This window comes from Canis lupus, chromosome 25 (genome assembly GCF_011100685.1).
Source record: "Canis lupus familiaris isolate Mischka breed German Shepherd chromosome 25, alternate assembly UU_Cfam_GSD_1.0, whole genome shotgun sequence".
In the NCBI taxonomy this organism is placed as follows: Eukaryota; Metazoa; Chordata; class Mammalia; order Carnivora; family Canidae; genus Canis; species Canis lupus.
The window spans coordinates 31,801,777-31,825,006 of NC_049246.1; the positions used below are offsets into that span (position 1 = coordinate 31,801,777).

General features: G+C 39.2%; 1 protein-coding gene across 2 annotated transcripts in view; it reads left to right on the top strand.

Moving 5' to 3' along the window:
• The window catches only part of EBF2 (EBF transcription factor 2), a 191,457-nt gene that overhangs the window by 151,116 nt on the left and 17,111 nt on the right, over positions 1-23,230 (top strand). For both annotated transcript variants that reach the window (XM_038573774.1, XM_038573773.1), the window contains exons 10-13: positions 478-604; positions 21,026-21,114; positions 22,458-22,523; positions 22,607-22,784. In XM_038573774.1, the coding sequence (XP_038429702.1) occupies positions 478-604; positions 21,026-21,114; positions 22,458-22,523; positions 22,607-22,784 (460 nt within the window). The remainder of the gene's footprint in view (positions 1-477; positions 605-21,025; positions 21,115-22,457; positions 22,524-22,606; positions 22,785-23,230) is intronic.

Sequence of the window (23,230 nt, forward strand, 5' to 3'; positions counted from 1 at the left end):
CAAAGATTAACAGTGGCTGTCTCCAGGTTATGCAATGCTAATATTTTTCTTCATATTTTTCTATAATTTCCTAATTTTCTAAAGTGGGTATGTTCCACTTTCATAATGAGAAAACCAACAAGATATTACAAAAAGACAAGTGACACTGCTAGGTTGGATATGGAAATTGCCAAGTCATGACATGAGAGAGTAGCAATGTAGAAAGCAGGGAGGAAGTGAATCCAGAGATGGGCCCCCGAGGTGGGAAAGTCTTAAGCTGGGCTGGTGGTAAAGCAAGGATCCAGAAAGGTTAAGTGGCAAGGAAATTCCAGGGTAGAAACATGCGAGATACAGGGAAGGGCATTTGGAGCGTTTGGGGCAATGGGAGTATAGCCAGTTTGTTCTGGGAGGTCATTGTGGGAGATACTCCTGTCCTCTGTATCCTCGGGGATCATTTGTATAACAAGCATTTTATTTCCCTGCCTGTTCATTCCTCAGCTAATCACTCCTCATGCCATCAGAGTGCAGACTCCTCCCCGGCACATCCCCGGAGTAGTGGAGGTGACATTATCTTATAAATCCAAACAGTTCTGCAAAGGAGCTCCAGGGAGGTTCATTTATACAGGTGGGTGAGAAAATGATCCAAGGGAGATGGGCTTCTGGTTCACCTTTGCTCTAGTTCCCAGTGTCTCCACTTTATAATGATTTTACCTTTTCTAGGTCCTTTTACTGGTGTGGGAAGAGTGGACTGGGTGATAGGCATTGAATGGGGAAGTGTAGACTTGCTTTTAAATTTTATTTTATGTTTAGAAACTTAAATTTCTAAACCATTTGGGAAATGATCATGGGAGCTCATTTAATGAGCACATCTTCATAAATTTGACTCGGCTAGAACCATGCTAGAACAGACTTTTATCTAAGCGATCAGATAAAAAATTAGACCAAGTTGCTGCCTCTGACTAAATTTTCTTGAAAAGAATTTGTCAAAATTGCCCAATTGTGCTGCAGAGTGATTCAAATTATTTTAAAATTTTATAAAAGTAGGAATTATCTATTATTTCAATATTTGTTGAAATTTGCTGAATATTTGTTCAAAATTTGTTGAATATCTACTTTTTCTTGGTGGAAGGTATAATGACTTATGAGACATCATTCTTACTTGGAAATGTAGAAATTTTTTTGGATGAGGTGATGGTATATTGCACAGAACAGCTGGGGAATTAGAATATTCAAAATGTTTGTTTTTTCCAATGACTGGAATATAAGTTCTAAGAAGACAAGAGTTTAGTGTGGACCAGAATAGGGGGAAGAGGTTTCAAGGAGGAGATAGAAATCAAAGACTGTTTTTAAGGGTGGGGAAGATTTGAATAGACAGAGAAGAAAGGAAGAATGTTCCAACTATGAGAATCTCATGTGCCAGGGCCCAGTGGGTAAGATGAGCAGGTGTCTGGAGGAGAGAGGGCTAGTTTACAGCTGTAGCAATGCACTCAGGTAGAACCTAGACCAGAACTTAGCCCACATGAGCTAGGAAAGGGAGGGAAGGAAAACATAAAACAGCTTAAAAGCCTGTATGGTACCTAGAATGGCCAAATTCAGAGATGGAACATAAAATGGTGGTAATCAGGTGTTGGGGTTGGGGAAGGGAGAATTGGAGTGGATGTTTAATGGGTATAGTGCTTTAGTTTTATGAGAGAAGTTCTGGGGACCGGTGGCACAGTGTGAATGTACTGAACTGAACACTTAGAAATGGCTTCAGATGGTAAATTTTGTTTGTGTATTTTACCACAACTTTTAAAAATGAAAAGAAAGAAAGAAAGAAAGAAAGAAAGAAAGAAAGAAAGAAAGAAAGAAAGAAAGAAAGAAAGAAGGAACCAAAGCCTTGTATGGGAATTTAGACTTTATTTGTAAGGCAATATTAAGTGTTCCCACGCAAAGAAGAGTAAGTCAAAGGGGTTATCATAAGAAACACAAATGTTATTGATATAAAGACTGAGTTAGTCGGGGGAATGACTGAAGCAGGAGGTTCAACTAGGCCATTGTATTTTGAGGGAGGAAACAAGGGGTATAGAGAAAGAAATATATAAACCTAGAAAATATATCAGGTGCATTGTAAAATTCTAATAACATTTTTTAGTGTCTTTTCACATTTGGATCCAACCTCCTCTTCTTATTTATGTGTAAATGTCTGGTTAGATATCAATGAGGAGTAGATAGAGAAGGGTAATTTTTAGGTATACTTATTTAAAATTTCACCTTTGAATTTTTTCTCTTGAGATAAGTGCATCTTTGCTCGGTTAGTATGTGTATGTGTGTGTTTCTATGGAAGATGCTATTGCAATAACAATAAAATATTTACTGCTCTAGTTTCCAAATGGACATAGTTTATTCATTCATTTAAATAAGTATTTATTACATTCCTAGTACCATAGGCTGGCATAGCTCTAAGTTTTGAGGTATAGAAATGGGCAAGATAAAATCCCTCATCTTACTAAAACTTACTTTCTAGAGAGGAAGACAGACAACACAGAATAGAGATGATATAATTTCAACAGTAATAGGTAAGGAACAGAAAATGAGGGAGAGTTTTGGGTAGGGTGGTCAGGAAGGTGAGGAAGGGACAGTGTGTGGAGACCCATATCACAGGTGTGGAAATCTGTCCCCTTGCCTCCATATCTTCCTGACCTTCTCTCCTCTCCATTCACATTGCCTTCCATCTGTGCCTGGAATTCTTTGAGGCTGTGTGTGTTTCTGTGTGGGTCACCAGTGTTCTCTAGAACAGTATTGGGCTGTCAATGAATTGGGGGTGAGTGTCCCAGGCAGAGAACAGATTACAGACAGAGAAGTAGGAATAAGCCTGGCATCATCAGGGAACAGCATGAATTCCTCTAGCTGGAGTGGCACTGGTGGGAAGGAGAATGATGGGAGATGAGGTAGGAAAGGCAGGTAGGGCAAGCGTTTGGAGGGAAAGACACTGAGGATGTGGAACAAGGGAGCAGCCAGGATCCGACAGGATTTCAAGCCACAGGGCTGGATGAGATGGCCCCAGAAGAGAGTGGAGCTACAGGATGGAAGAAGTTTCAAGATGGTGCCTTGGGAACACCAACATGTAGGGCTCAGAGTGACAGAAAGAGCCTACGAAGGTGACTGAGAAGGAGTCAAGAGGAAAGGGCAAGAGGAAAGCAGGAGTGTGGGCTGTTCCCCAAGTTGGGTGAGGAATGGGTCTCACTTTGGGATGCTTTCCACATCTAGGAACCTGGCATCTGTTTTCTCTAGTCTACCCGCTGTATATGGATGACCATCTGGCCTGTGAGGGGACAAGTAGGACAAACAACAATCATGTTGCAACCAATCCTCAGCTCTCTTCTGAAATAATGAAAGATATCAATACTCAGTGAGGCTATGGATATATAGAGCCTGGTGCTGTGTGCATATGCACACACGTGTATACACATGTGAAAACTCTCTGAAGCAGGGGTCCTCACCTTTGGCTGTACTTTAAATCACGGACACTTGGGCCCCAGATAAGGAGCTCTGAATCTCTGAGGGCAGGGCCCAGGTATCAGTGTACTTCATATATTCATTGAACAAACATCATCTCTACATTATGCTCAAGGCACAAAATCAGTAATTTCAGTATGCCTCTAGCAGCCTACAGTTCTAGAAGAGGATCTTGATAATTGGGTTAAGTCCCATAAGAGGTATCAATGCAAGGAGCACTGAGCAGAGAGTGGCTGACTTTAGGGAATCAGTGAAGTCTTTCCAGAGGAGATGACAATAGACTTACATTTCTTATTTTTTTTAGAAAGATTTATTTATTTATTCATGAGAGACACACACACACAGAGGCAGAGGCATAGGCAGAGGGAGAAGTAGGCTCCTCACAGGAAGCCCGATGTGGGACTCAATCCTAGATTCTGGGGTCATGCCCTGACCCAAAGGCAGATGCTCAACCACTGAGCCAGCCATTCAGGCATCCCACAGAGTGACATTTCTAAAGCAAAGTAGGAATTTTCCAGACAGAATAGATGAGGCCATGATCCATAATGTTTGGAAACAAAGTGTCTGCTAAAAGGAGAGCCCACATAACCATGAAAAAATAGATATTAGGTTACTTGTAAATTTAAAGAATTATAGAGATGATGAGATGTTGAAGACCACCTGGTCATACTACTCCTTTTGCAGATGTGAGAACTGAAACCCAGGCAGAAGTGACTTGTTCACAAATTGCCCACTGAATTCAAGGTGGAGTCAGAACAAGGACTCAAGTCTTTGGCCATACTGCCTAGTGTCTTTTATTTAGCAATTATTATCAGCAAATAGCTCTGTTTTCCTGATGTGCTACAATTTTATTGACTCGTTCATGAAGCAAATATTGATTGAGCATGCTCACTATATTCAACACTGTGCTGTATGCTGGGGATACTGTAGGTAAGTCCGACCGGCAGGATCCTTCCTTCATTATGGTATAGTGGTATGAAGATGAACTACCTATGCTGTAGGTTTGGGCTTCCTGGATGCCTCTAGTTCTTAAATCTTGTGTAAGTGATTTAACTTCTTAGTCTCCCCATCTATAAAATGGGCTACCTATCTCACAAAGCTGTGGTGAGACTAAATAATACTGTGCATGCAAACAGCGGTGTGCTGATGAAGGTTTAACAATTGGCTCTCCAGGGAAAAGTGGTGGGAAAGGAGCGGTAGGGTTGGTAGTGTTTGCTGATTTCCATGGTGCAAATACTCTGACTATGGTTGATTTCAAGCTACCAGTATGACACCAACTGGCTCACAAAATTTCTGAAAATTTAACAACTTGCTGTCACAAACTAATAGAAGCCCTAGAACACCCTCTTTGTGTAAGCACTTGGGATAGAAAACGACTGTATCTTATTATTCAAAAGTATTATTAATAATTTTTATGATTACTTATCAGGATTGCTACCATGGAAACTTTTGCTATCAGGGTTATTACCGTGGAAACTTGAACAAGTAATTACAAATGTGCTGAGTACCAAAAAGCAGTTGTATAGGATGCTGGGAAAATACACTTGGGAAATTGAACCCTCTTAAACTGAGATAATGGGGAAGGCTAAGAACAGTCCAAACACAAGAAACAGAATATACGAAGACCTTGGGGTGAGAAAAAACATGGGACATATATGATGGCTACTATGAACAGGGTAGAAAGAATGAGTTAAAGAGAGGTTGGCCTCAAGCTGGAAGAGAGAGTTGGGACCTGCTTGATTGGCTCTACCCCAGGTGCCATGGGGAGCTATTGGAATATTTTAAAGCTGAGGAGTGCCATGATCAGATTTGCCTTTTAAAAGATTGTTCTGGCTGACTTGTAGAGAATGACTTGGAAGCCAGGGTGGATTCAAGGAGGTCGGTTGGAGGCCAGTATGGTGGCCCCAGCCAGAAATGATGGCAGCTTGGACCAGAGTACTGGTAGTGGGAAAAGGCAGAAGGGGATGGAATCTAGGAGGTAGCATTGGCAGCACTTGATGATTGATTGGATGGGGTGAAAGTTGGGGAAAGGAGGGGAGGAGATGCCTCTCAGGTTTCAGGTTTGAAAAATTGGGTGGGTATAGTGTAGAAAGTGATTTTTAAAAAGGTATAAAGTGCTAAGGGAGTTCAGAGGAAGGACAAAATACTTCCAGCTGGTGGAGAGGTGGGAAGATTTAATATCGTAAAGATGTCAATTAATGAATAAATTTAACACAATGCCAATCAAAGTACCAACAAAATGTTTGGGGAAACTTTACAAGAGTTCACCTGGAAAAATAAAGGTGCTAAAATAGGACCCCTCAATTTGAAAAATGAGAGGGCCATGCCCTACCAGACTTAAAACCTATTTTAAGTTTCAGTAATTAGAAGAATATGGGGCTTTGGAGGAACATATAGAAATGTTATTCAATGGAGAACATTAAAAAATAAACAGGTTTTGTACACATGAATAGTATAAATACCTAAACATGTATATAGGTGAGGAGCCATCTCAGTCAATGTGGAAAAGATGGAATGTTTAGCAAGTGGTATTGGATGAGCTAGTTAAGCATCAAAAAAAAAGTTAGATAGCTAATTTCTTATTATAAACTAAAACATTTGAATTAGATATTTTTATTAAAAATCTACACATTTCAAAATATTATTATTATAATCTGGAACCTTGCTAACCTTGACCCTAAGGCAACCATCAAGCATAAATCTATGATTACATAACAAGAAAAAATTTTTTTTCTTAAGATTTTATTTATTTAATCATGAGAGGCACAGAAAGAATGGCAGAGACATAGGCAGAGGGAAAAGCAAGCCCTGTGGGGAGCCCGATGTGGGATTCAATCTCAGGACCTCGGGATCACACCCTGAGCCAAAGACAGACATTTAAACGCTGAGTGACTCAGGCATCCCAACAAGAAAAATTTTGCATGTCAAGGTGAGGGTCATTAAATCAAAAGGAAATGGACAAACTGAGAACATAGTCATTACATGTGACATATTCTCTTACGTATAGAAAGATTTATCCATTTGTTCAGCAAAAGTTTATGTAATGCCTATATTTGTCAGCAACTGTGTTATGCATTATAGATAAAAGAGATGAATGTTAGATATCTCGCAAATTAAAGAGAAAAAGAAAGATATGTAAATTAAAAGCTAGCAAGGATATCGGGAGTTAATTCAGGAAGGAATACAATTTAGCAGTAAACATTCTTAAAAATCCCAATCATATTAATAATCAAATACATGCAAATTAAGGGAGCTACGGGATAACATCGCCCCCCCCCCCATCAAGTTGGCAAAGATTTCTTTTTTAACAAATGAAAATACCCAAGTTGGCAAAATTGACAGAAAGTGGAGACTTCCTAACATACTACTGTAGGAGGATAGATGGCTCTGGGAGAGTATCTTGATGGTACTAGCTTTAAAAATGTATATACCCTTTGACCCAACAATTCTACTTTTTGGAATGTATACTTAGGAAATAACTGAGTTTGCCTGAGGGCTGTTCATTAGAGCAGTGTTTATGGTAGTGAAAAATTGAAAACATCCTTAGTGTCCATTAGGGGACTCATTAAATAAACAATGAACCATCCTTACACTGAAATACTTTTTAGACATTAAAAGTAGTGCTGTGAATGGATATTTAGTTCCATGAAAGAAATCTGTGATATAGGTTCAAAAAGAGCTTAAAAACTATATGCACAGTATAGTCCAGTCTGATTTATATACATATGAAAAAAGAACAGTTGTGTAAAAAACCCTAGTAAGATACAGAAACCTGCATATGAAAGTGTTAACAATGGTGGTTTCTAGGTGTTGGTATTATTATTATTAGTTTCAATTTTTGCTTACTTATATTTATTACTTTCTGAAAAAAATTAAGGAATTTTTAATTAGTAATGAAATAAAATATGGTGTAAAACATTAATGTTCCACATATTGAAATACTGAAATAGCAAACATTGGTAAACTTGATTCTTTAGGTACAAAAAGAGTGTTTCCAGCCAGGGAAGCAGTGAGGCTTCTTCCAGAAGACTGCTTTGGAGAAAGAAGGACCATGGGAGGCAGTTAAGGGTGAGGAGGGTGGGGACAAGTTGTTTATTCTTCCACAAACAGAGAAGAGAGTAAATATATAAACGTTGTTCAGGCTGGCTCGGGAGGCTGGTCACTCTCTCTAAAAACCTCCACCTGAGGTTACTGAGCCAAATGTGACTCAGGTTGGTAGAGACAAGTGGCTAATGTTACTCATGAAGGGGCCCAGGCGCTACAGGAAAATGAATCCGTGATCTCTTGACTTGCCCACTCAATGAGCAGCCACCATTAGAAACCTTAGTCCAATAGCTGGACAGGCAGTGGCTTCCCTAGGTGTCTGGAGGTGGGGCTGCTCTGCCTCAGAACGGAGGCCTACCTATGGTGAGCCTGGATAATCCTGGCCTTCTCCTTGGGGGGAGGGGGTGGGAGTGACCGGCAGAGAGCTCATGGACTTCCAGCCAGTCTCCTCCTGAGCTGCATATTCTGGCCTCAGAATGTGCTCGGCTACAGAATAGTGTGTTGGAAAGCACTATAGGCCTAGACAAAGTACTCAGCTCCAGTGGTCAGGTGGAAAATGTCATCTTGATTCCCAAGAAAAGAAAACCTTGAGAAGTCTAGAGAGCTTTCATGGGGACCACCAGCAGTAGGGTGACATCCAAGAGGAGGATGCACTAGATTCAGCCAGAAGACGTGCTTTCAGATGCTGGCTGTGGCATCAATGACTTGTTTGACCTTTTGATAAGTCACCTAACCTCCCTGAACCTCATTTTCTTCATCTGTAAAGCTCTGGTACTAATTATACTATTACCCATAGGTGTTTCCCTAATTTGGCTGAGTATGAGAATCATGCTTGGCTCCATTCCAGACATACCGAATCATATTCTTTTGAGAGGGTCTTAGAATCTGTATTTTAAACAAAGAAATGAGTTTGAGGAACCTGAGTCCTGCTCATCAGGCTGTTGTGGAGACTCTCTGGCTGGTAAAGCTCTCTGCATGTGGGGCAGTTCTTATGAGACTGAGTCATTGCACTGTGAACACAATAATATTTACTCTTAGGTGGAACTTTCTAGGAGACTCAAAAAACAGGAGGTGGGAAAGGAGACTCTGAGGTCCAACCATTGGTGGTTCCTGTGTCCAAGGATACACCTCCATAATAAACCCAAGCCTATTAGATGTAACTTACCTGGTATAATTAGCCAAAATGCAGTAATCAGCTCCCCATGGTTGTTGCTGCCAAGTACAGCATAAACAACATCAGGGCTCTGAAAAACAACACATTTTCTTCACACATGTGACTTTGCAGGTCTATTTTCCTCCAACCATGGTTTGCTAAAGTACAGCTTGCTGCTGCAGAACTGAGAAATCCACGTGAGAATATAGCTCCTCGGGAAAGGTCCGATTGCCTCTATCTGCTTAGAGACCTATGCCAGCCAGGCTCAGAGAGGAGAAGAGCCTCTACTTTCCTCACAGATCTTTCCACAGAGAACTGGCAGGGCAGAAAAATAATCCTGGGAGGGGCACCCAGTGGGATCATGGTTATTGGTTGCACAGGTCTTTCTGGGCTGTTTTGAGGATGCGGAAAGAGAAAATCTGAAGGCATGCACTTGGGGGTGGAATGGCCATTGTTTATAATGATTAAATCTGGACCAGCCACAGAAACCAGTGTAAAGTCATGATGCATGTGGCCGATGGCAGGTCACTGAGCATATGGGCGTAGATGAGCAAAGCTTTTCAGTGTTATTACTATGGCTCTTTGCAGAATCTGGTCTAAACATTCGATTGCTGGTTAGGAAGTCTCCTGTAAGTTCTAGCATCGGATAGAACTAGTAAGAAAAAAATGGTAATACTAATTGAGGAGGTATGGCCAGGCTCTGTCTCATGAGTTCATGTCATCACTGCCTTTTCTCACTGTGATGGTTCTTTTAGTATCTCGACTTTATAGATAAGAATCCTTCTGCCTGAGGTCACCAAGTTAGGTGAAGTCCTAGCTGTCTAATTCGAAAGCTGCATTCTGAACCGTGATATGTGTGCTACTTACCATCCTGTGGTAGCTTCACAGAAGATATTACACCAAGGCCATCTGTTTGGCTTCATCCAATAGTTTTACCTGAAAATGCCAATGGCCTTGGCTCTCTGGCTGTTACTGTGAGGAATTGCACAGGAGACAAGCCTGGGCAGTGAGCATGGAGGCAGCTCAGAGATTGCCTTGCCCGTACCCTGGTGCTCCACATTGCAAAGTGGGATGTTCCTGTACCACATGATGTGATAGGATGAGAACCTATGAATACTTCGAATTCCAGCGAAGTCATAGAAACTATCCTGTCCATGAATAACTGGAGTTGTGGAAGGCAAAGGAGTACCAAGACCCACTTTGTTATTAAGAGAGAACTTAGCCTGGGGGTGGAAGGCAATGACCGGGTATAGAAGCCTAGATCTGAGCCCCAACTTTCCTGCAAATCACTTAACTGTTCTGCACCTCAGTTTTCTAACTGAACAAACAGGAACAAATCTCCCTGGGAAAATGAAATGGTATAGGTATGCAAGCGCATACTTTTTATAGAAATATAAAAATATAAGTCCGATTCACTGCTGTCAGCTTTTGGCAGACAGACATACACCTTCTGGGATGAGTTCTAGGTGGCTTTGCCCTCATCACTGTTGGATCAAGGGTGGGATTTTTCATGTTTTCCTTTTGGTAAGAGTGAATTCTTCTTGAAAGAACTACTACACCATGCCCTTAATATCGGGGTCTGGATTAGATATCCAGATTTTGTAGACAGAGAAGGCCAAGGTGGCCTGAGAACATGGCTCTGCAGGTAGAGTGAAGGGAAGATGGGTTTTCAATGGAGGACAAAAGGAGCAAAAGACACTGACTTGGCCCAGGTGAGCCCAGGCACACATGGAGGAGCTGCTTGTTGAGATGTGTGGTTGAACTTAGAAGCTGGCAAATGAGAATTAATGGAGACGCTGAGAAACCAAAGAATTCATGTCAACTAACCCCTTCCCCCAGAGGACTTCTTAAGTTTGTACTTTAGCATGACCAAATGCATTTGATCACCTACCCCTGGTCATTATTTGGGAGAAAATGTTAATAAGAAAATGGCCAAGAACAGGCAGTAGTTGGGAGAAGAAATGGGAGGCCTAGATTTTTCTACAAACTTCCAGTCTCCTCCCTGAGGCTTGGTGTGTGGTGTGGGGTCCTCTTTTCATAAAGCTGCATTGCACAGATGTGCAAGCAGGATTGCAAATGTTAATAGCCTATCCAACTTCACATTTCTTTTTTTTTTTCTTATAGCATTACCCTGAAAAAAAAAATCCCATTTAAGAAATGAATCTGATTTTGAGTTAAAAATACCCAATTCAGACATCAAATACTGGCCCGAGTACAATTGTTCCCTGTTCACACTGGAAACAGGTTGAATCAATAGCCCTCCTGGTAGCCTGTAGTTTTACTGAGGTCGCCTCTACCCTCACCTCTTGTGAAATTCGGATCTATCATTCAGCTGAGTCTGAAGAATGATGTCTCCGTTGGAAGCCCCAGAATAGGGGGCTGTTGTTTCACTGGAGACATCCCCCAGCCCCTTAATGGCCTGGTGCTCTCGGCTATAATATTCTAAATACACATTACAGAGAGCATGAGCATATTCATAACTGCTCCATTGTGGCATTTAGATTTACCCTTGAAATTTATCTTTAATTTTTACAGTTGTCTCCTTAACCATGTATATTATTCCCTTCTTCAAACAATCTGTCTTCCCGCTGCAGTTTTTCTTGAAACCAAAGCATAATTAAATATTAAATTAATATTTCATTTTAAATTAAATATAAAAGGCTTCAGTCTAATCTTTCACTTGTGCACCGCTGGTTCTCACCTCGTATTCTTGTTCCTGTAACCACAAAGGCAGGTACCACCTCTTAATAATGTGTTCCTATATTATCTTTGTCCCTTTTTTTTTAATTGGTGACATGGAACTTTTGCTATGTTGAAACAGATGGATATAGAGGAAGATTTCAATGTAGCAAAGGCTAACAATGACATCACATCATTCAACATCCTATGGGTTCAACCCTACCCATCTCTGCTTCTCCAAGAAGTTCACTGCACCAAATAGATGAATCCTATAGAATCATATAAGCAAGAGCTCACAAGGGATCTTAGAGACCATTTAGCTCAACCTTTTGTCTTTGCAGAATGATAAACCAAAGTCCACCTGGCCTTGAAGGTGGGAATGGTTATTGGGACCTAAAACAGATCCCATGCCGGACCAACTTGACTATCAAATGCTGTGAAAAAAAATTTTTAACTTGGGAGCATTAAGATGTTAGTTAAATGTAGGCTCTACATGTTGGACATGAGCAGTAGGGCAGAAGGTAGATGCTTGGACAACAAAAATGGGAGGAAGTGCTGGGAGAGACATAGGTACTAAAATCAAAGCACAAAGAAGTCAGACCTCACAGACTCAATATGTAAGCTCAAGGCTCTTTAAAGACATGGACACTGAAGGGAAGGCAGAATGGAGAAGTCTTAGAGGTCACATGAAAGCAAGAGCTCATCTCTGTGTATCTGAATTCCTCCCCATGCTAGGTTGCTCTACACCTTCCTGACCTGCCAAGAGAGTAAGTACCTTTGACCAAAGCCACAGGGAAGGTATTCCTGATGTATGTTTTCCCCTTTGCTTGCACATCAGAGGTTATCTTCTGATCTGGTGTTTGTCTGGCAGTCACATTACATAGATTTTAGGTTTCTTAAGTAGGATCCTTTACCATTGTTTTCTTTATTATTGGAGAAGGATAATATTTCAAGTCAGGATTGGAAAGATTCTCTGGTTCTGTGGGCTAGACCCCTCAGAGGACTGCAAACTCTATACGTATCTGATAAAAGTGAAGATCCTTTGCTGCAGATGCATGCACATATGTGAAGACATACAGCTAGGCCCAGAATTTTAGAATTTTCTTGGCCTCTTAATGGCCATCCATACACTCCATGATGATCCTAGGCTCCAATTGGAGACTTAGTTACCACTGAGGAAAGCTGAAACCCAGGCCAACATCCCAGAGCAACAGCCAAACTGATCACTTGAATCTTCCCTCACCTCATCAGCTTATTTGTCTCTTCTCAAATTTCCACAAAGGATTTGGATCAACCTTCGATGCTGCCATTTTGTGATGTGTACTGCCATTGGTTGGCATAAATGACCTCCAACCTGCAGTGTCAGTGCTGTCTTTTTCAGGGTTGACCAGCATTCTAACAAAGAGTCCCTTTTCCATATTAGCCAGTGTCCCCTATATTTTTGGGAAACAGAAGTAGAGGCATAAGCTAGGGTAAGCATTATCTGGTCTCTGTGCCTTCTCTTAAGGGAAGAAAAAAATCATATAGAATTTATACATCTCGCCAACCCTTTGGGAAAATTAATATTGAACACCAGCCAGTTTCTTTTTTTTAATGAGTGGTTCCCAGTAGATATTTTTAGTTAAATACTATTTACTTATAAAATAAAACCTTTACACATTGCTTAAAGTTTATATCTATTTGCTGGGTCCAAGATATGTAAGTAACCTCATATATTATACCCATAATCAAAATGAGAAATGACACATAAGATCCAGGCTCTCAGGAGAAATATTATGAAATCTCAAGGTATTGATGAAAGTTTTTCCAAGGCTGATCCAAATGGGATTTAGATTCTGTGGCAGTTGAAATGTGTATTATTAAACTCCTTAAGCAAACCCGAATGACTCCCAGTGGAGGATTAAGACATTCTATGTATAGCAAAGACGAAATTCTCATGTCTGAGTTTTCTCTATTGAATTCCCCCTTGATTAGCTTCTGTAATATTTAACTTCATGCCATGCCATAATTATTTAATAAAAGGTAAATATAAATTATATTTCAGTGGGGATATGACCTTTTACCTTAATGTTATGTTACTAAAGAAAGACATAGATAAATAGAGCCTATAGATCGAAGCATATTTTTAATTTACTCTATTTTTGCCTAGCTAGCACTTCTCTGTGTCCCTGTCAGCCGAGAGGTTGGCAGCACTTCACAGCACCCCCGCACTCCATGTGGTAGGAGAGGTTGTAAATTCACACTGATGATGGCGGTTAATGATCTGGTTGGCCCTTCGAGGCAGTCTTGGTGCTGGTGTTGGGCACCTCATTAGCTAATTGAGGTTTGCTTGGCTCACACCAGGCCTGAAATGTCAGAGAACACCCAGGGAGGTGGGGCGGGGAGGAAGCTGGAATTCAATACGAGGCTAACATGTAGAACGCAAAAACAACTGGTCAGTTGGGAAGCCAGTGTGGAACCAAAGTAAAAGTTGTCCAATCCGATTTCGACGTGTCTAAGGCTGAAAACTGGAGGAATTGACTGACTTTGCTTCTTATGGTTTGGTGGTGACTCAACAGTTTCCACTTTATGATTTGTACTTCAAAAGTGCACTTGATTAAATGAAATTGTGTGTGCACACACATGTGATTTTTTCCTGTCTGTATCGACAATGATTTTAAAAAAATTTTTTTATTATTGTCTTCTCATCAGACATATACAACCCATTCCAGAGTTTGTGCTATGAAGTCTGGCAGGGCCTGCCAAAAAACACTCAACATCAGAAATCGATGAGTATGCCTCACCTGCTTACTCAGTTTAAAAGATGAATAGTTAACCCAGTATGGTCAAGAGAGTCTTCTATTTCTGATTTGGGTGGGGAGTGAGAGGGGCTGGGCAGGCAAGATAAACTTGACATTACCCTTGTGTGCTGGTGGTTTCCTATCTAATGGCAAGAACAGTGGGTACAAATATGTAAGCAATTCTGTGCAAGAGAAACCACCATCTACATCCCACTCTGTGTACTGATTAAAGCCTGGCTTTAGAGAATTTGTCTGCAAGTGGCAGGAAGGACAAAGTATAACGAGATTAGTGCTGGTCATGGGGGGATCCCTGGAGCCCTAGAGAAGGGGGAGTGAAAGCTCTCCTGGGAGAGTAGCTCTGCAAATGGGAAGAGGGTATGAGGATAGTGGTGGGGACAACAGGGACCTTCAAAGGGCTAGATTTTCTACCTCAGGGAGCAATCCCTGACTTTATAGCAAATGTATTGTGAGCACACCCATATCTGCAATTTCCATTGTCTCCATATAAGAAGATCAGTACCCTAGGTAACAAAATGGTACGTATCTGAAAAAAGGCAAGAAAATGATTGATTTAGAGCATTTTGTCACTAGGTCTGTTTGCCCTGCAGCAGCGGGCAGCTGTTTGTGTTTGCTGATTGATACCAAATGGAGCCTTCTCTCACACTCTGTGATTGAGAAGTCAGGCAACCTGGCAGGGCTTTACTTCCCAGCTCTGCTGCCCTTTGCTTGGAGCTTGAGAGGAAGCATGGGGAGGGGTGGAAGCAGAAGATGGCACGGCCACTTCTCAACACTCTCTCTGCTCCTCACCAGCTCCCGCCCAGTAATTGAGTGCAGAGGGGTAGCCTTTGACCCACGCAGCTGTTGGCATATCTAGACAGGGCTTGGAACAACATTTCTATTTCAGCAGCAAAGGTTGAGAGAACAGGCCTAGGAGTTGGAGAAACCAGGGTACAAATCCCACCTTTACTCCAGGAACTGCATTGAAAATAGAGGTAAAACCCAAATAGTGGGATTATAATGAGGATTAAATGAGCTACCGTGTGTAAAGCTAGCATTGTGACTGTGATATAGCAAGCCTTTGGTAAATTCTAACAGTGGCAGTAACGACTTTCATTATTGAATATTGTAGCCACTCAAAATACTGTTATTAAAGAGAAAGGCTTCAAAAATTGCTGATGTTATAATGCTAAGTGGGGAAAAAAGTTTACAGAATAATTCCAATTATACACACATCTATTCCTACATATGTTTCTGGGTAAAACGGTAATTTGAGTCCAAGTGTTTAATCTGCCTCCAGCCCCAGAATATATCAGAGGATATTTTCAAGAAAATAAAAAAATAATGGCAATCTAGTATTCACATCTGAAGCAAGCCTGGTGTCATGAATATGCCAGAACTTTTGTGCTGGTGTTCATGTGTGTGCAGAGTTGTGTTGGAGGATGTGTGAAACCTGGAGATGTTATTCCCCTCTAGGCCTCCTCTGTCCCCACTCCCCACCTCAAAGGGTAAGAACAAGCATCACAGGCAGAAACTTGACCTTGATTCAAGAAGAATATACTTATCTGTGGTGTATCTTCAGAAGTTGTCATTTACATGTTAGGAAGACAGAAAGATATTCTCTTATTTCAAGGGCTTGGACAGAATTCAACTCTTATTGTTACTGATATAACCTGACTGCTGGAGAATTGAACCAGTGAAGAACCTAAGAATAGAAAAGTTTGGGGCTCCTGGGTGGCTCAGTCAGTTAAGTATCTACCTTTAGCTGGGGTCATAATCTCAGGGTCCTGGGATCAAGCCGCACATAAGGCTCTCTGCTCAGTGGGGAGTCTGCTTCTCCCTTTCCCTCAGCCACTACCCCTGCCACTCATTCTCTCTCTCTCTCATGCTCTCTCAAATCAATCAATAAATAAAGTCTCAAAAAAAAAAGAATAGAAAAATTATGCTATCACAGGACTACTGGTCAGCAGAGAAAGCAGTTAAGTTAGAGTATTTCAATTATTGTTAATGTAAATGTGAAAATTGATCTAAAAGATACAGATCGGGGATCCCTGGGTGGCTCAGCGGTTTAGCGCCTGCCTTCAGTCCAGGGTGTGATCCTGGAGTCCTGGGATTGAGTCCCACATCGGGCTCCCTGCGTGGAGCCTGCTTCTCCCTCTGCCTGTGTCTCTGTTTCTCTCTCTCTCTCTCTCTCTCTCTGTCTCTCTCATAAATAAATAAATAAAATCTTTAAAAAAATAAATAAAAGATACAGATCATAAAAAGTCTAAAGATAGTAATATTAGCTGAAGATGACAAATGAACAACCAAAATGTAAATGTGGAAAGTGTGAGGTATGGAAATTAAAGGTGGGCAAAATTCCTTATACGTGGAGGGGCTTACCAGACTCAAATAATAAAAAGGTAATATTTTTAGAGAAATCTAAAAGTACTGCTTTAAATTAAAATAGGATGTGTATCTTTCTCATTGCTAGAGAAAAATATATTCATTAAAAGACTATCAGAGGGATCCCTGGGTGGCGCAGCGGTTTGGCACCTGCCTTTGGCCCAGGGCGCGATCCTGGAGACCCGGGATCGAATCCCACGTCGGGCTCCCGGTGCATGGAGCCTGCTTCTCCCTCTGCCTGTGTCTCTGCCTCTCTCTCTCTCTCTGTGACTATCATAAATAAATTTAAAAAATTAAAAAAAATTAAAAAAAAGACTATCAGAAAAAAAAGACTATCAGAAATAAAAGTAGAATGTGGAAGGATAAATTTAGAGTAGCTATTATATATATAATATGTTAAATAATATGGTCAAAAAGATACATTAAATAATGCATTTAAAGCATTACACAGGGGACACAGAAAACACTTGTATGTATTAATTCACAGAAAACTTAAATTCCAAAGACAGATATTCTGCAGGATACCTTTTTGAATACAATGCAAATAACTGGAATAAATAGTTAATTAATACCCAGGCATCTCAAAATTTTAGGATATTCTCTTTGGAACAAAAGGAAGACAAAATTAGAAATATGATTATTCAAAAAGTTGCAACAAAGCAGGGCTTGGAGGGGGAGAACCATAAATAGGAGATTAGAAATTTTAAATATACAATGTAGAATCTGTGCTAAAACATTTAAAATTTTGATAAAATGCATGAGTTTTCTAGAAAAATACAAATAATATCGAGAAATAAAGAAAAAATCTAAGGTTTCTGATTGACAATCTGTTGGATGATGACTATTTACTCAAAGTCATGTAAGCTTGGGGTATCTTGGGTGGGAGGAGTCTATGGACCCATCCCCATGGAAATTTCCAGCCAGTATTTGGATAGACAATGTGGAATCTTGGGCAAGCTCTCTGAATTGGAGATAAAGATTTGTGATAGTTAGCACGTAGCTTGACATGGAAATCAGAGGGACACTGATGAAGTAGACAAGCGAGAATGGATTGCCAAACAGAAGACTGGCTTGGCAACAGGTGTGAAGAGCAGCAGTGATTACAAGATGGAGGAAGACCAGTCCTCAAAGTGGGCTGAGGTGGCTTGGCTAGGGAGGTAGGAGGGAAACACAGCAGTGCACATTCAGGAAAGGTGATGGGTGGAAGAATTTCCAGCAGGAGAGTATTTCCAATGTCATAACTTATGTTTATGATAAGAATGGAAAAATTCTGGGGCACCTGAGTGAATCCATCAGTTAAGCAACTGACTCTTGGTTTTGGCTCAGGACATGATCTCAGGGTCAGGCTCTGTGCTCAGTGGGGAGTCTGCTTGGGATTCTCTCCTTCTCCTTCTGCCCTTCTGTACCCTCTCTCTCTCTCTCTCAAATAGATAAATCTTTAAAAAAACAAAAAAGAATGGAAAAGTTCCTCTTGCTTTGGCTAAAATGTTGTTGGTGACTTTGACAAGAGATATTTCACAGGGTTCTTTCAAACTTTTAGTCAAGAGAAAATATCCATGTTGTATAAATCTTATAGAGCACAGGATAAAATATAGAAGTGTCTCAATTTATTTTTCAAAGCTGGTATAAAATAAAAATCAACCAGAAGCTGGCCAATACCATGCACACAATCCCAATTATTAATATGGACACATAAACCCCCAGCAACAGTAATAGTAACTGATATTTGTTGAGTACTCAGTACATGCTAGGCACTATTCTCAGTAACTTAATTGATTTTAATCCTCACACTAGGAATGTTAAGAAAATATTAACAAATTCAGAAATATACTAAGCAAGTTATATACCACATCCATGACTAGAATTTTAATTGGGAAATATTGGGAAATCTATAAGATATAATATAAATTGGTCAAATAATAAAATTCATTGACTGTAATTTCCTAAAACTCTAATAAGTCCTGGTAAAAATCCTTATTGGAGCATGAAAACTAATTTGATGGTGAAATATTAGTGTCATTTCCATTCAGAGAAAAACAGGAAGGAATATCCACCATCATCCACGTTCTTAGACAGTTTGGGACATTTTAGCCAACACAAGAATAGGATTAAAGAGCTTAATGGAATTAATATATAGGCAAAATGATCATTATACATAGATGCTGTGAATGTGTGATCCTAAGAATAAACAGAAATAATTCATGACATCTGTCAGGGTTAGGTTACAAAATGACATAGCTACCATTGGTTAAGAACTTTTATGTGCCAAGAACTGTGCTGGGGGCATTATATAAATGGTTTCATTTAATTTTGACAGCAAACCCATAAGATGGACTTTAAACATAAACTTACAGAAATTAATAGTAGATGGAATTCAAACCCATGATCTATTTGACTCTTAAACTGATACTCGTAATGTCTATGCCATATACCGCCACCCTCAGACGCTGCCTGCACAGACATATAAAAACCAAAAGTGTTTCTAGGCACTAGTAAAACTCTTAGAAAATGTGATGAGAGAATCATATTTACAAGAAAATGATAAAAAGTGAAATGCATAGCAAAAAACAAAAATGAAAAATAAAAAACTTATTACCAAGATGATGAGCAGTACACATCTTACTTGTAGACCTAAAGGAGAAGAATTCATATATGTTTGTATATGTATATGCAAAGACATACACACGAAATACTTATGTATGTATATGTGCATGCGTACTTATCATGGAATTGGGATGGTCTTTCTACATATGATATCTAAGGACAAATTGGAATATGATACTGTAACATGGTAACAGAGTGTTAAAAAGATTAATATGTAAAGTGTTTTTACAAGTAGAAAAAGTAAATAACTAATCCCCAATAGGAAAGAGTGCAGAAAGTATTAACAAGCAATTCATAAAAGAAAAAATTAAAATGATCAGTAAGTATAAGAAAAAGCTCTTCAATCTCACGGATGAATAATCAAATAGCAGTGACCACGTGCATTGCTGGAGGGAGTATGAGTTTGTACATTCTTCTGAGAAGTGTTCGACAGGTTGTGTGTTAGTCTTTAAATATAAATCATAGTTTTTGGTCCAGTAATTCTAATTCTTGGAATTTTCTAATTGAAATCATTAAAGCTATACACAGTGGATAATTATTGCTCTGATTCTTATAATAGTGAGAAATTAAGGATCACATTAAATGCCAAACATTAGGAAGCCATTTAAATAAATTATAGACCATGTCATGGAAAAATATGCAGGAATTTTAAATAATGTTATAAAAGAATAATTAATAACCTGGGGAAAAGTTTGATATATTGTTAAATGATAAAAAGTAGGTTATGTAACAGTGTGAATAGGATGTCTGAATAATTTTAAGTATGTGTGTGTGTTTAAATCTGGAAAGATATAAGCAAAAACGTTAACCCAGTTCATCTCTAAAATGGTGAGGGTATGATGATTGTATTTTTACTTCCACATTTAAATTTGTTTATAATTCTTTTAAACAAAAGGTGTTGCTTTGATACTTAGAATAACAGCAACGAAAATTCATAAAACATATGTGCAAAAAGGAAGATTAAAAAGGAAGTACACCCTCCTGTGTTTCCCACTGCCTAATGGGAGTGCAGGTGGTTATTATTTTATTCTTTGCATCTTTTTTCTTTACTTTGATCATGCATTAATTTTGAAACTACAAAATTTAAATAACAGACTTTTAAAAAGTCAAGGAAGAGAGGAAGGAGAAAGAAAGGAATCGACTCCAAAAACTCTAGCAGAGTAGAAATGCCGAGTGATGTCATTCATTCATTCCCTCCCTCACTCATTTAACAATTTGCTGATGCTAAGTGCTAAGCACCTACTATGTGCCAGGTGCTGCCTTCCACAATGAGAACACAGTGGCAAAACAAAGCAAGTACAAATCCTCATTCTGTGGCACTTTCAGCTTACTGTGAAGCCTGACATCAAATGAATGTACATGTAGCAAACTCTAATTGCAATTCTGAAAGTGTATTATGCGTAAGAACGGGGCTTTATGAGAATAAACTCACAGAAGGTTTGTAAATATACAAATGTAAATATTTGAGAGAATAAAAAAAGTGATAATTAGGAGAATTAATATATGGTGAAGGTATATTTGGGAAAGAGAATGGAGAAGAAGCATGTAAGGGTAGTTTATTGTTTTCATAAAAAACTGGGATATGATTGATTGTTTAATATTTTTGATTATTTGAGAGAGAGCAGAGAATTCTAAGTTGTGTGCACTTAAGGCAGCAATAATAAAACAAGTGTAATCATGCTGACATTTTGAAGTACCATTCTAATGCAAAGACATTAAACTACTATGAATCCCAAACTTAAAAATGTGAATTGACCAAAGTCACATGTATCTATAACTAACTGTATGCATTATGTATCAATTCTCAGATAATATCAGAACCACTCTATTGCTGGTGGAAGACTTAATTAGAAGATTTGTTTATGGCCATGAAACATACTCAAAAAAGGGAACTTTTATTTTTCAGCATTAAATGAACCCACCATAGACTATGGCTTCCAGAGACTGCAGAAGGTCATCCCGAGGCATCCCGGGGATCCAGAGAGATTAGCTAAGGTAAAAAACACTTTGGAAATTGATAGGTGAAAACCTTATTATGGGATTTTAGCAAACTTGGACAGAGCCAGCAAATTCAGTCCCTTTAAAATTACATTAGGCCCTGACATTTGGCTAAGTTTTAGATACAAAATACATATAAAATATCTACTAACTCTGAGATATGCTGTGATTAATATCTGAGAGAATATGAAATCTGAAAATTTGGTCCTATAAAATAGATACATTACAAGTATCCAGCTTATAAAACATTGCCAACTCTATGAAAATAACTAATTGCATACTGGCTTAAAAGTGTAAGTTCCCACTCCTTTGTATTTGAATATAATTTTATTCACCCATAATGGCAGGGACACATTAATCCACAGTCAGGTATTTATCGAGGGACTAGTCTGTTTATAATAGGTATTTAGTGAAGTGAAAAATGCCTCCATATAAAATTTCTATGAAATGTATCGCTTTTAAGTGAACTTGCTTATGACGATTATATCATGAATCTAGCCCATTATTCTAGCTTTCTTTATTGAAAAATATATTAATTTTTTAGGTATTCAATTAATGAGATGTTATTAAATTTTAACATCTACATTTGCATTTTGAGTACACACATTACAATATGCCATGTTCTCTTTTCTGTACGGTGAGTAAAATTCAAGTACCACATTTGCTTCTACATCACACCTTTATTTTCCTCTTGGAAAAATCCCCAGCCCTACCATTAACTTAGATGATATCTGGAAAGTAGGTTAATAGCAATTTAAAAGGCTGTTAAAAACAGGAGGTGGAAAAGACAAAATGAGACGAAAGGGATTACTGATTACTAATTCTCTCTGGTTAAAGTGAACAGGGGGAAATATTATTGAAAGAATTCATCTTTATTAGAATAAAATTTTGCAGAAGGCACTGCCAAGATAATTTCAGTATTATGAACAACTCTTTGGCAAGCAGCTAAACTCAGGTCAGTCAATCATTTTAAGAATTTTTGGTTAATTAGTGTACCAGATTTTTTAATGGAATGGTCTGAAAGTTTTTAATGGCACTTCCATGACATTATTAATTTTAACCAACCCCACCTTCAATCTGGCCGTTTTTTGTTTTGGTGGCACAATCATGTATGGAGCCATTTTATCTCGATGAATTCCATGTAGATACATATTTATAGAGGGATTTTTATGTATGGTTATACTCTGCCTGTCAAACCAAATATAGGACCTCTTAGCCAGTTATTTATATTTTAGGGAGGATGTCTGGACTTTTTATTTTTATACATCATTTTCCTTTGAGTTTGCCATTTGGGAGTTTTACCTTTGCTTATACCTCACCCTTTCTGCTCTTTTTTTTAGGAAATGCTATTGAAAAGAGCTGCAGATCTAGTGGAGGCCCTCTATGGCACCCCACACAATAACCAGGTTAGATGCTCACATCTTACATTCTGTTGAGTCTGACTCTTCGTGCTGGATAAAAATGCTCACCTCAACCTGCCATTTTGTAGGACATCATTCTGAAGCGAGCTGCAGACATTGCCGAAGCCCTGTACAGCGTCCCCAGGAATCCCAGCCAGATCCCAGCTCTCTCCAGCTCTCCAGCTCACAGTGGCATGATGGGCATCAATTCGTACGGCACCCAGCTTGGGGTCAGCATCTCAGAGTCAACACAGGGAAATAATCAAGGTACTACCTTTCTCAGAGTCAAAATTCAAAACATCTTATTCATTTAAAAAGTTGGTTCTGCTTGAGCAGAGGGCAGGTAAAGCTTGTTTCTTATACCATCAAAAAAGCATGTCCCCAGATAAGCAGTGCAATCATATATTGGATTATCTCAATATGATAGGTGGTGTTTTGTGAAATTTGGGGCTTTTTTGGGGGGGGTCTCCCAGGTAAAATCTCTTTAATTGCAAATATTTAAGGCTAAGATGAACTGTTATTTACTTAGAAGGGTTTTGACTTCCTGAAACTAGACTTACAGGTATAATTTGACTACAATGTGCCCTTCTGCTATTGTGATTATCAGCTTGAAGAGTGGAAGCAAGCTGAGTCATTGCCATTGCCATTTGTAATGCATGACCCTTTCTTCCTAGTTGCCCAGGAAAAGCGGTTCTGCTATCTAGTGACTTCTG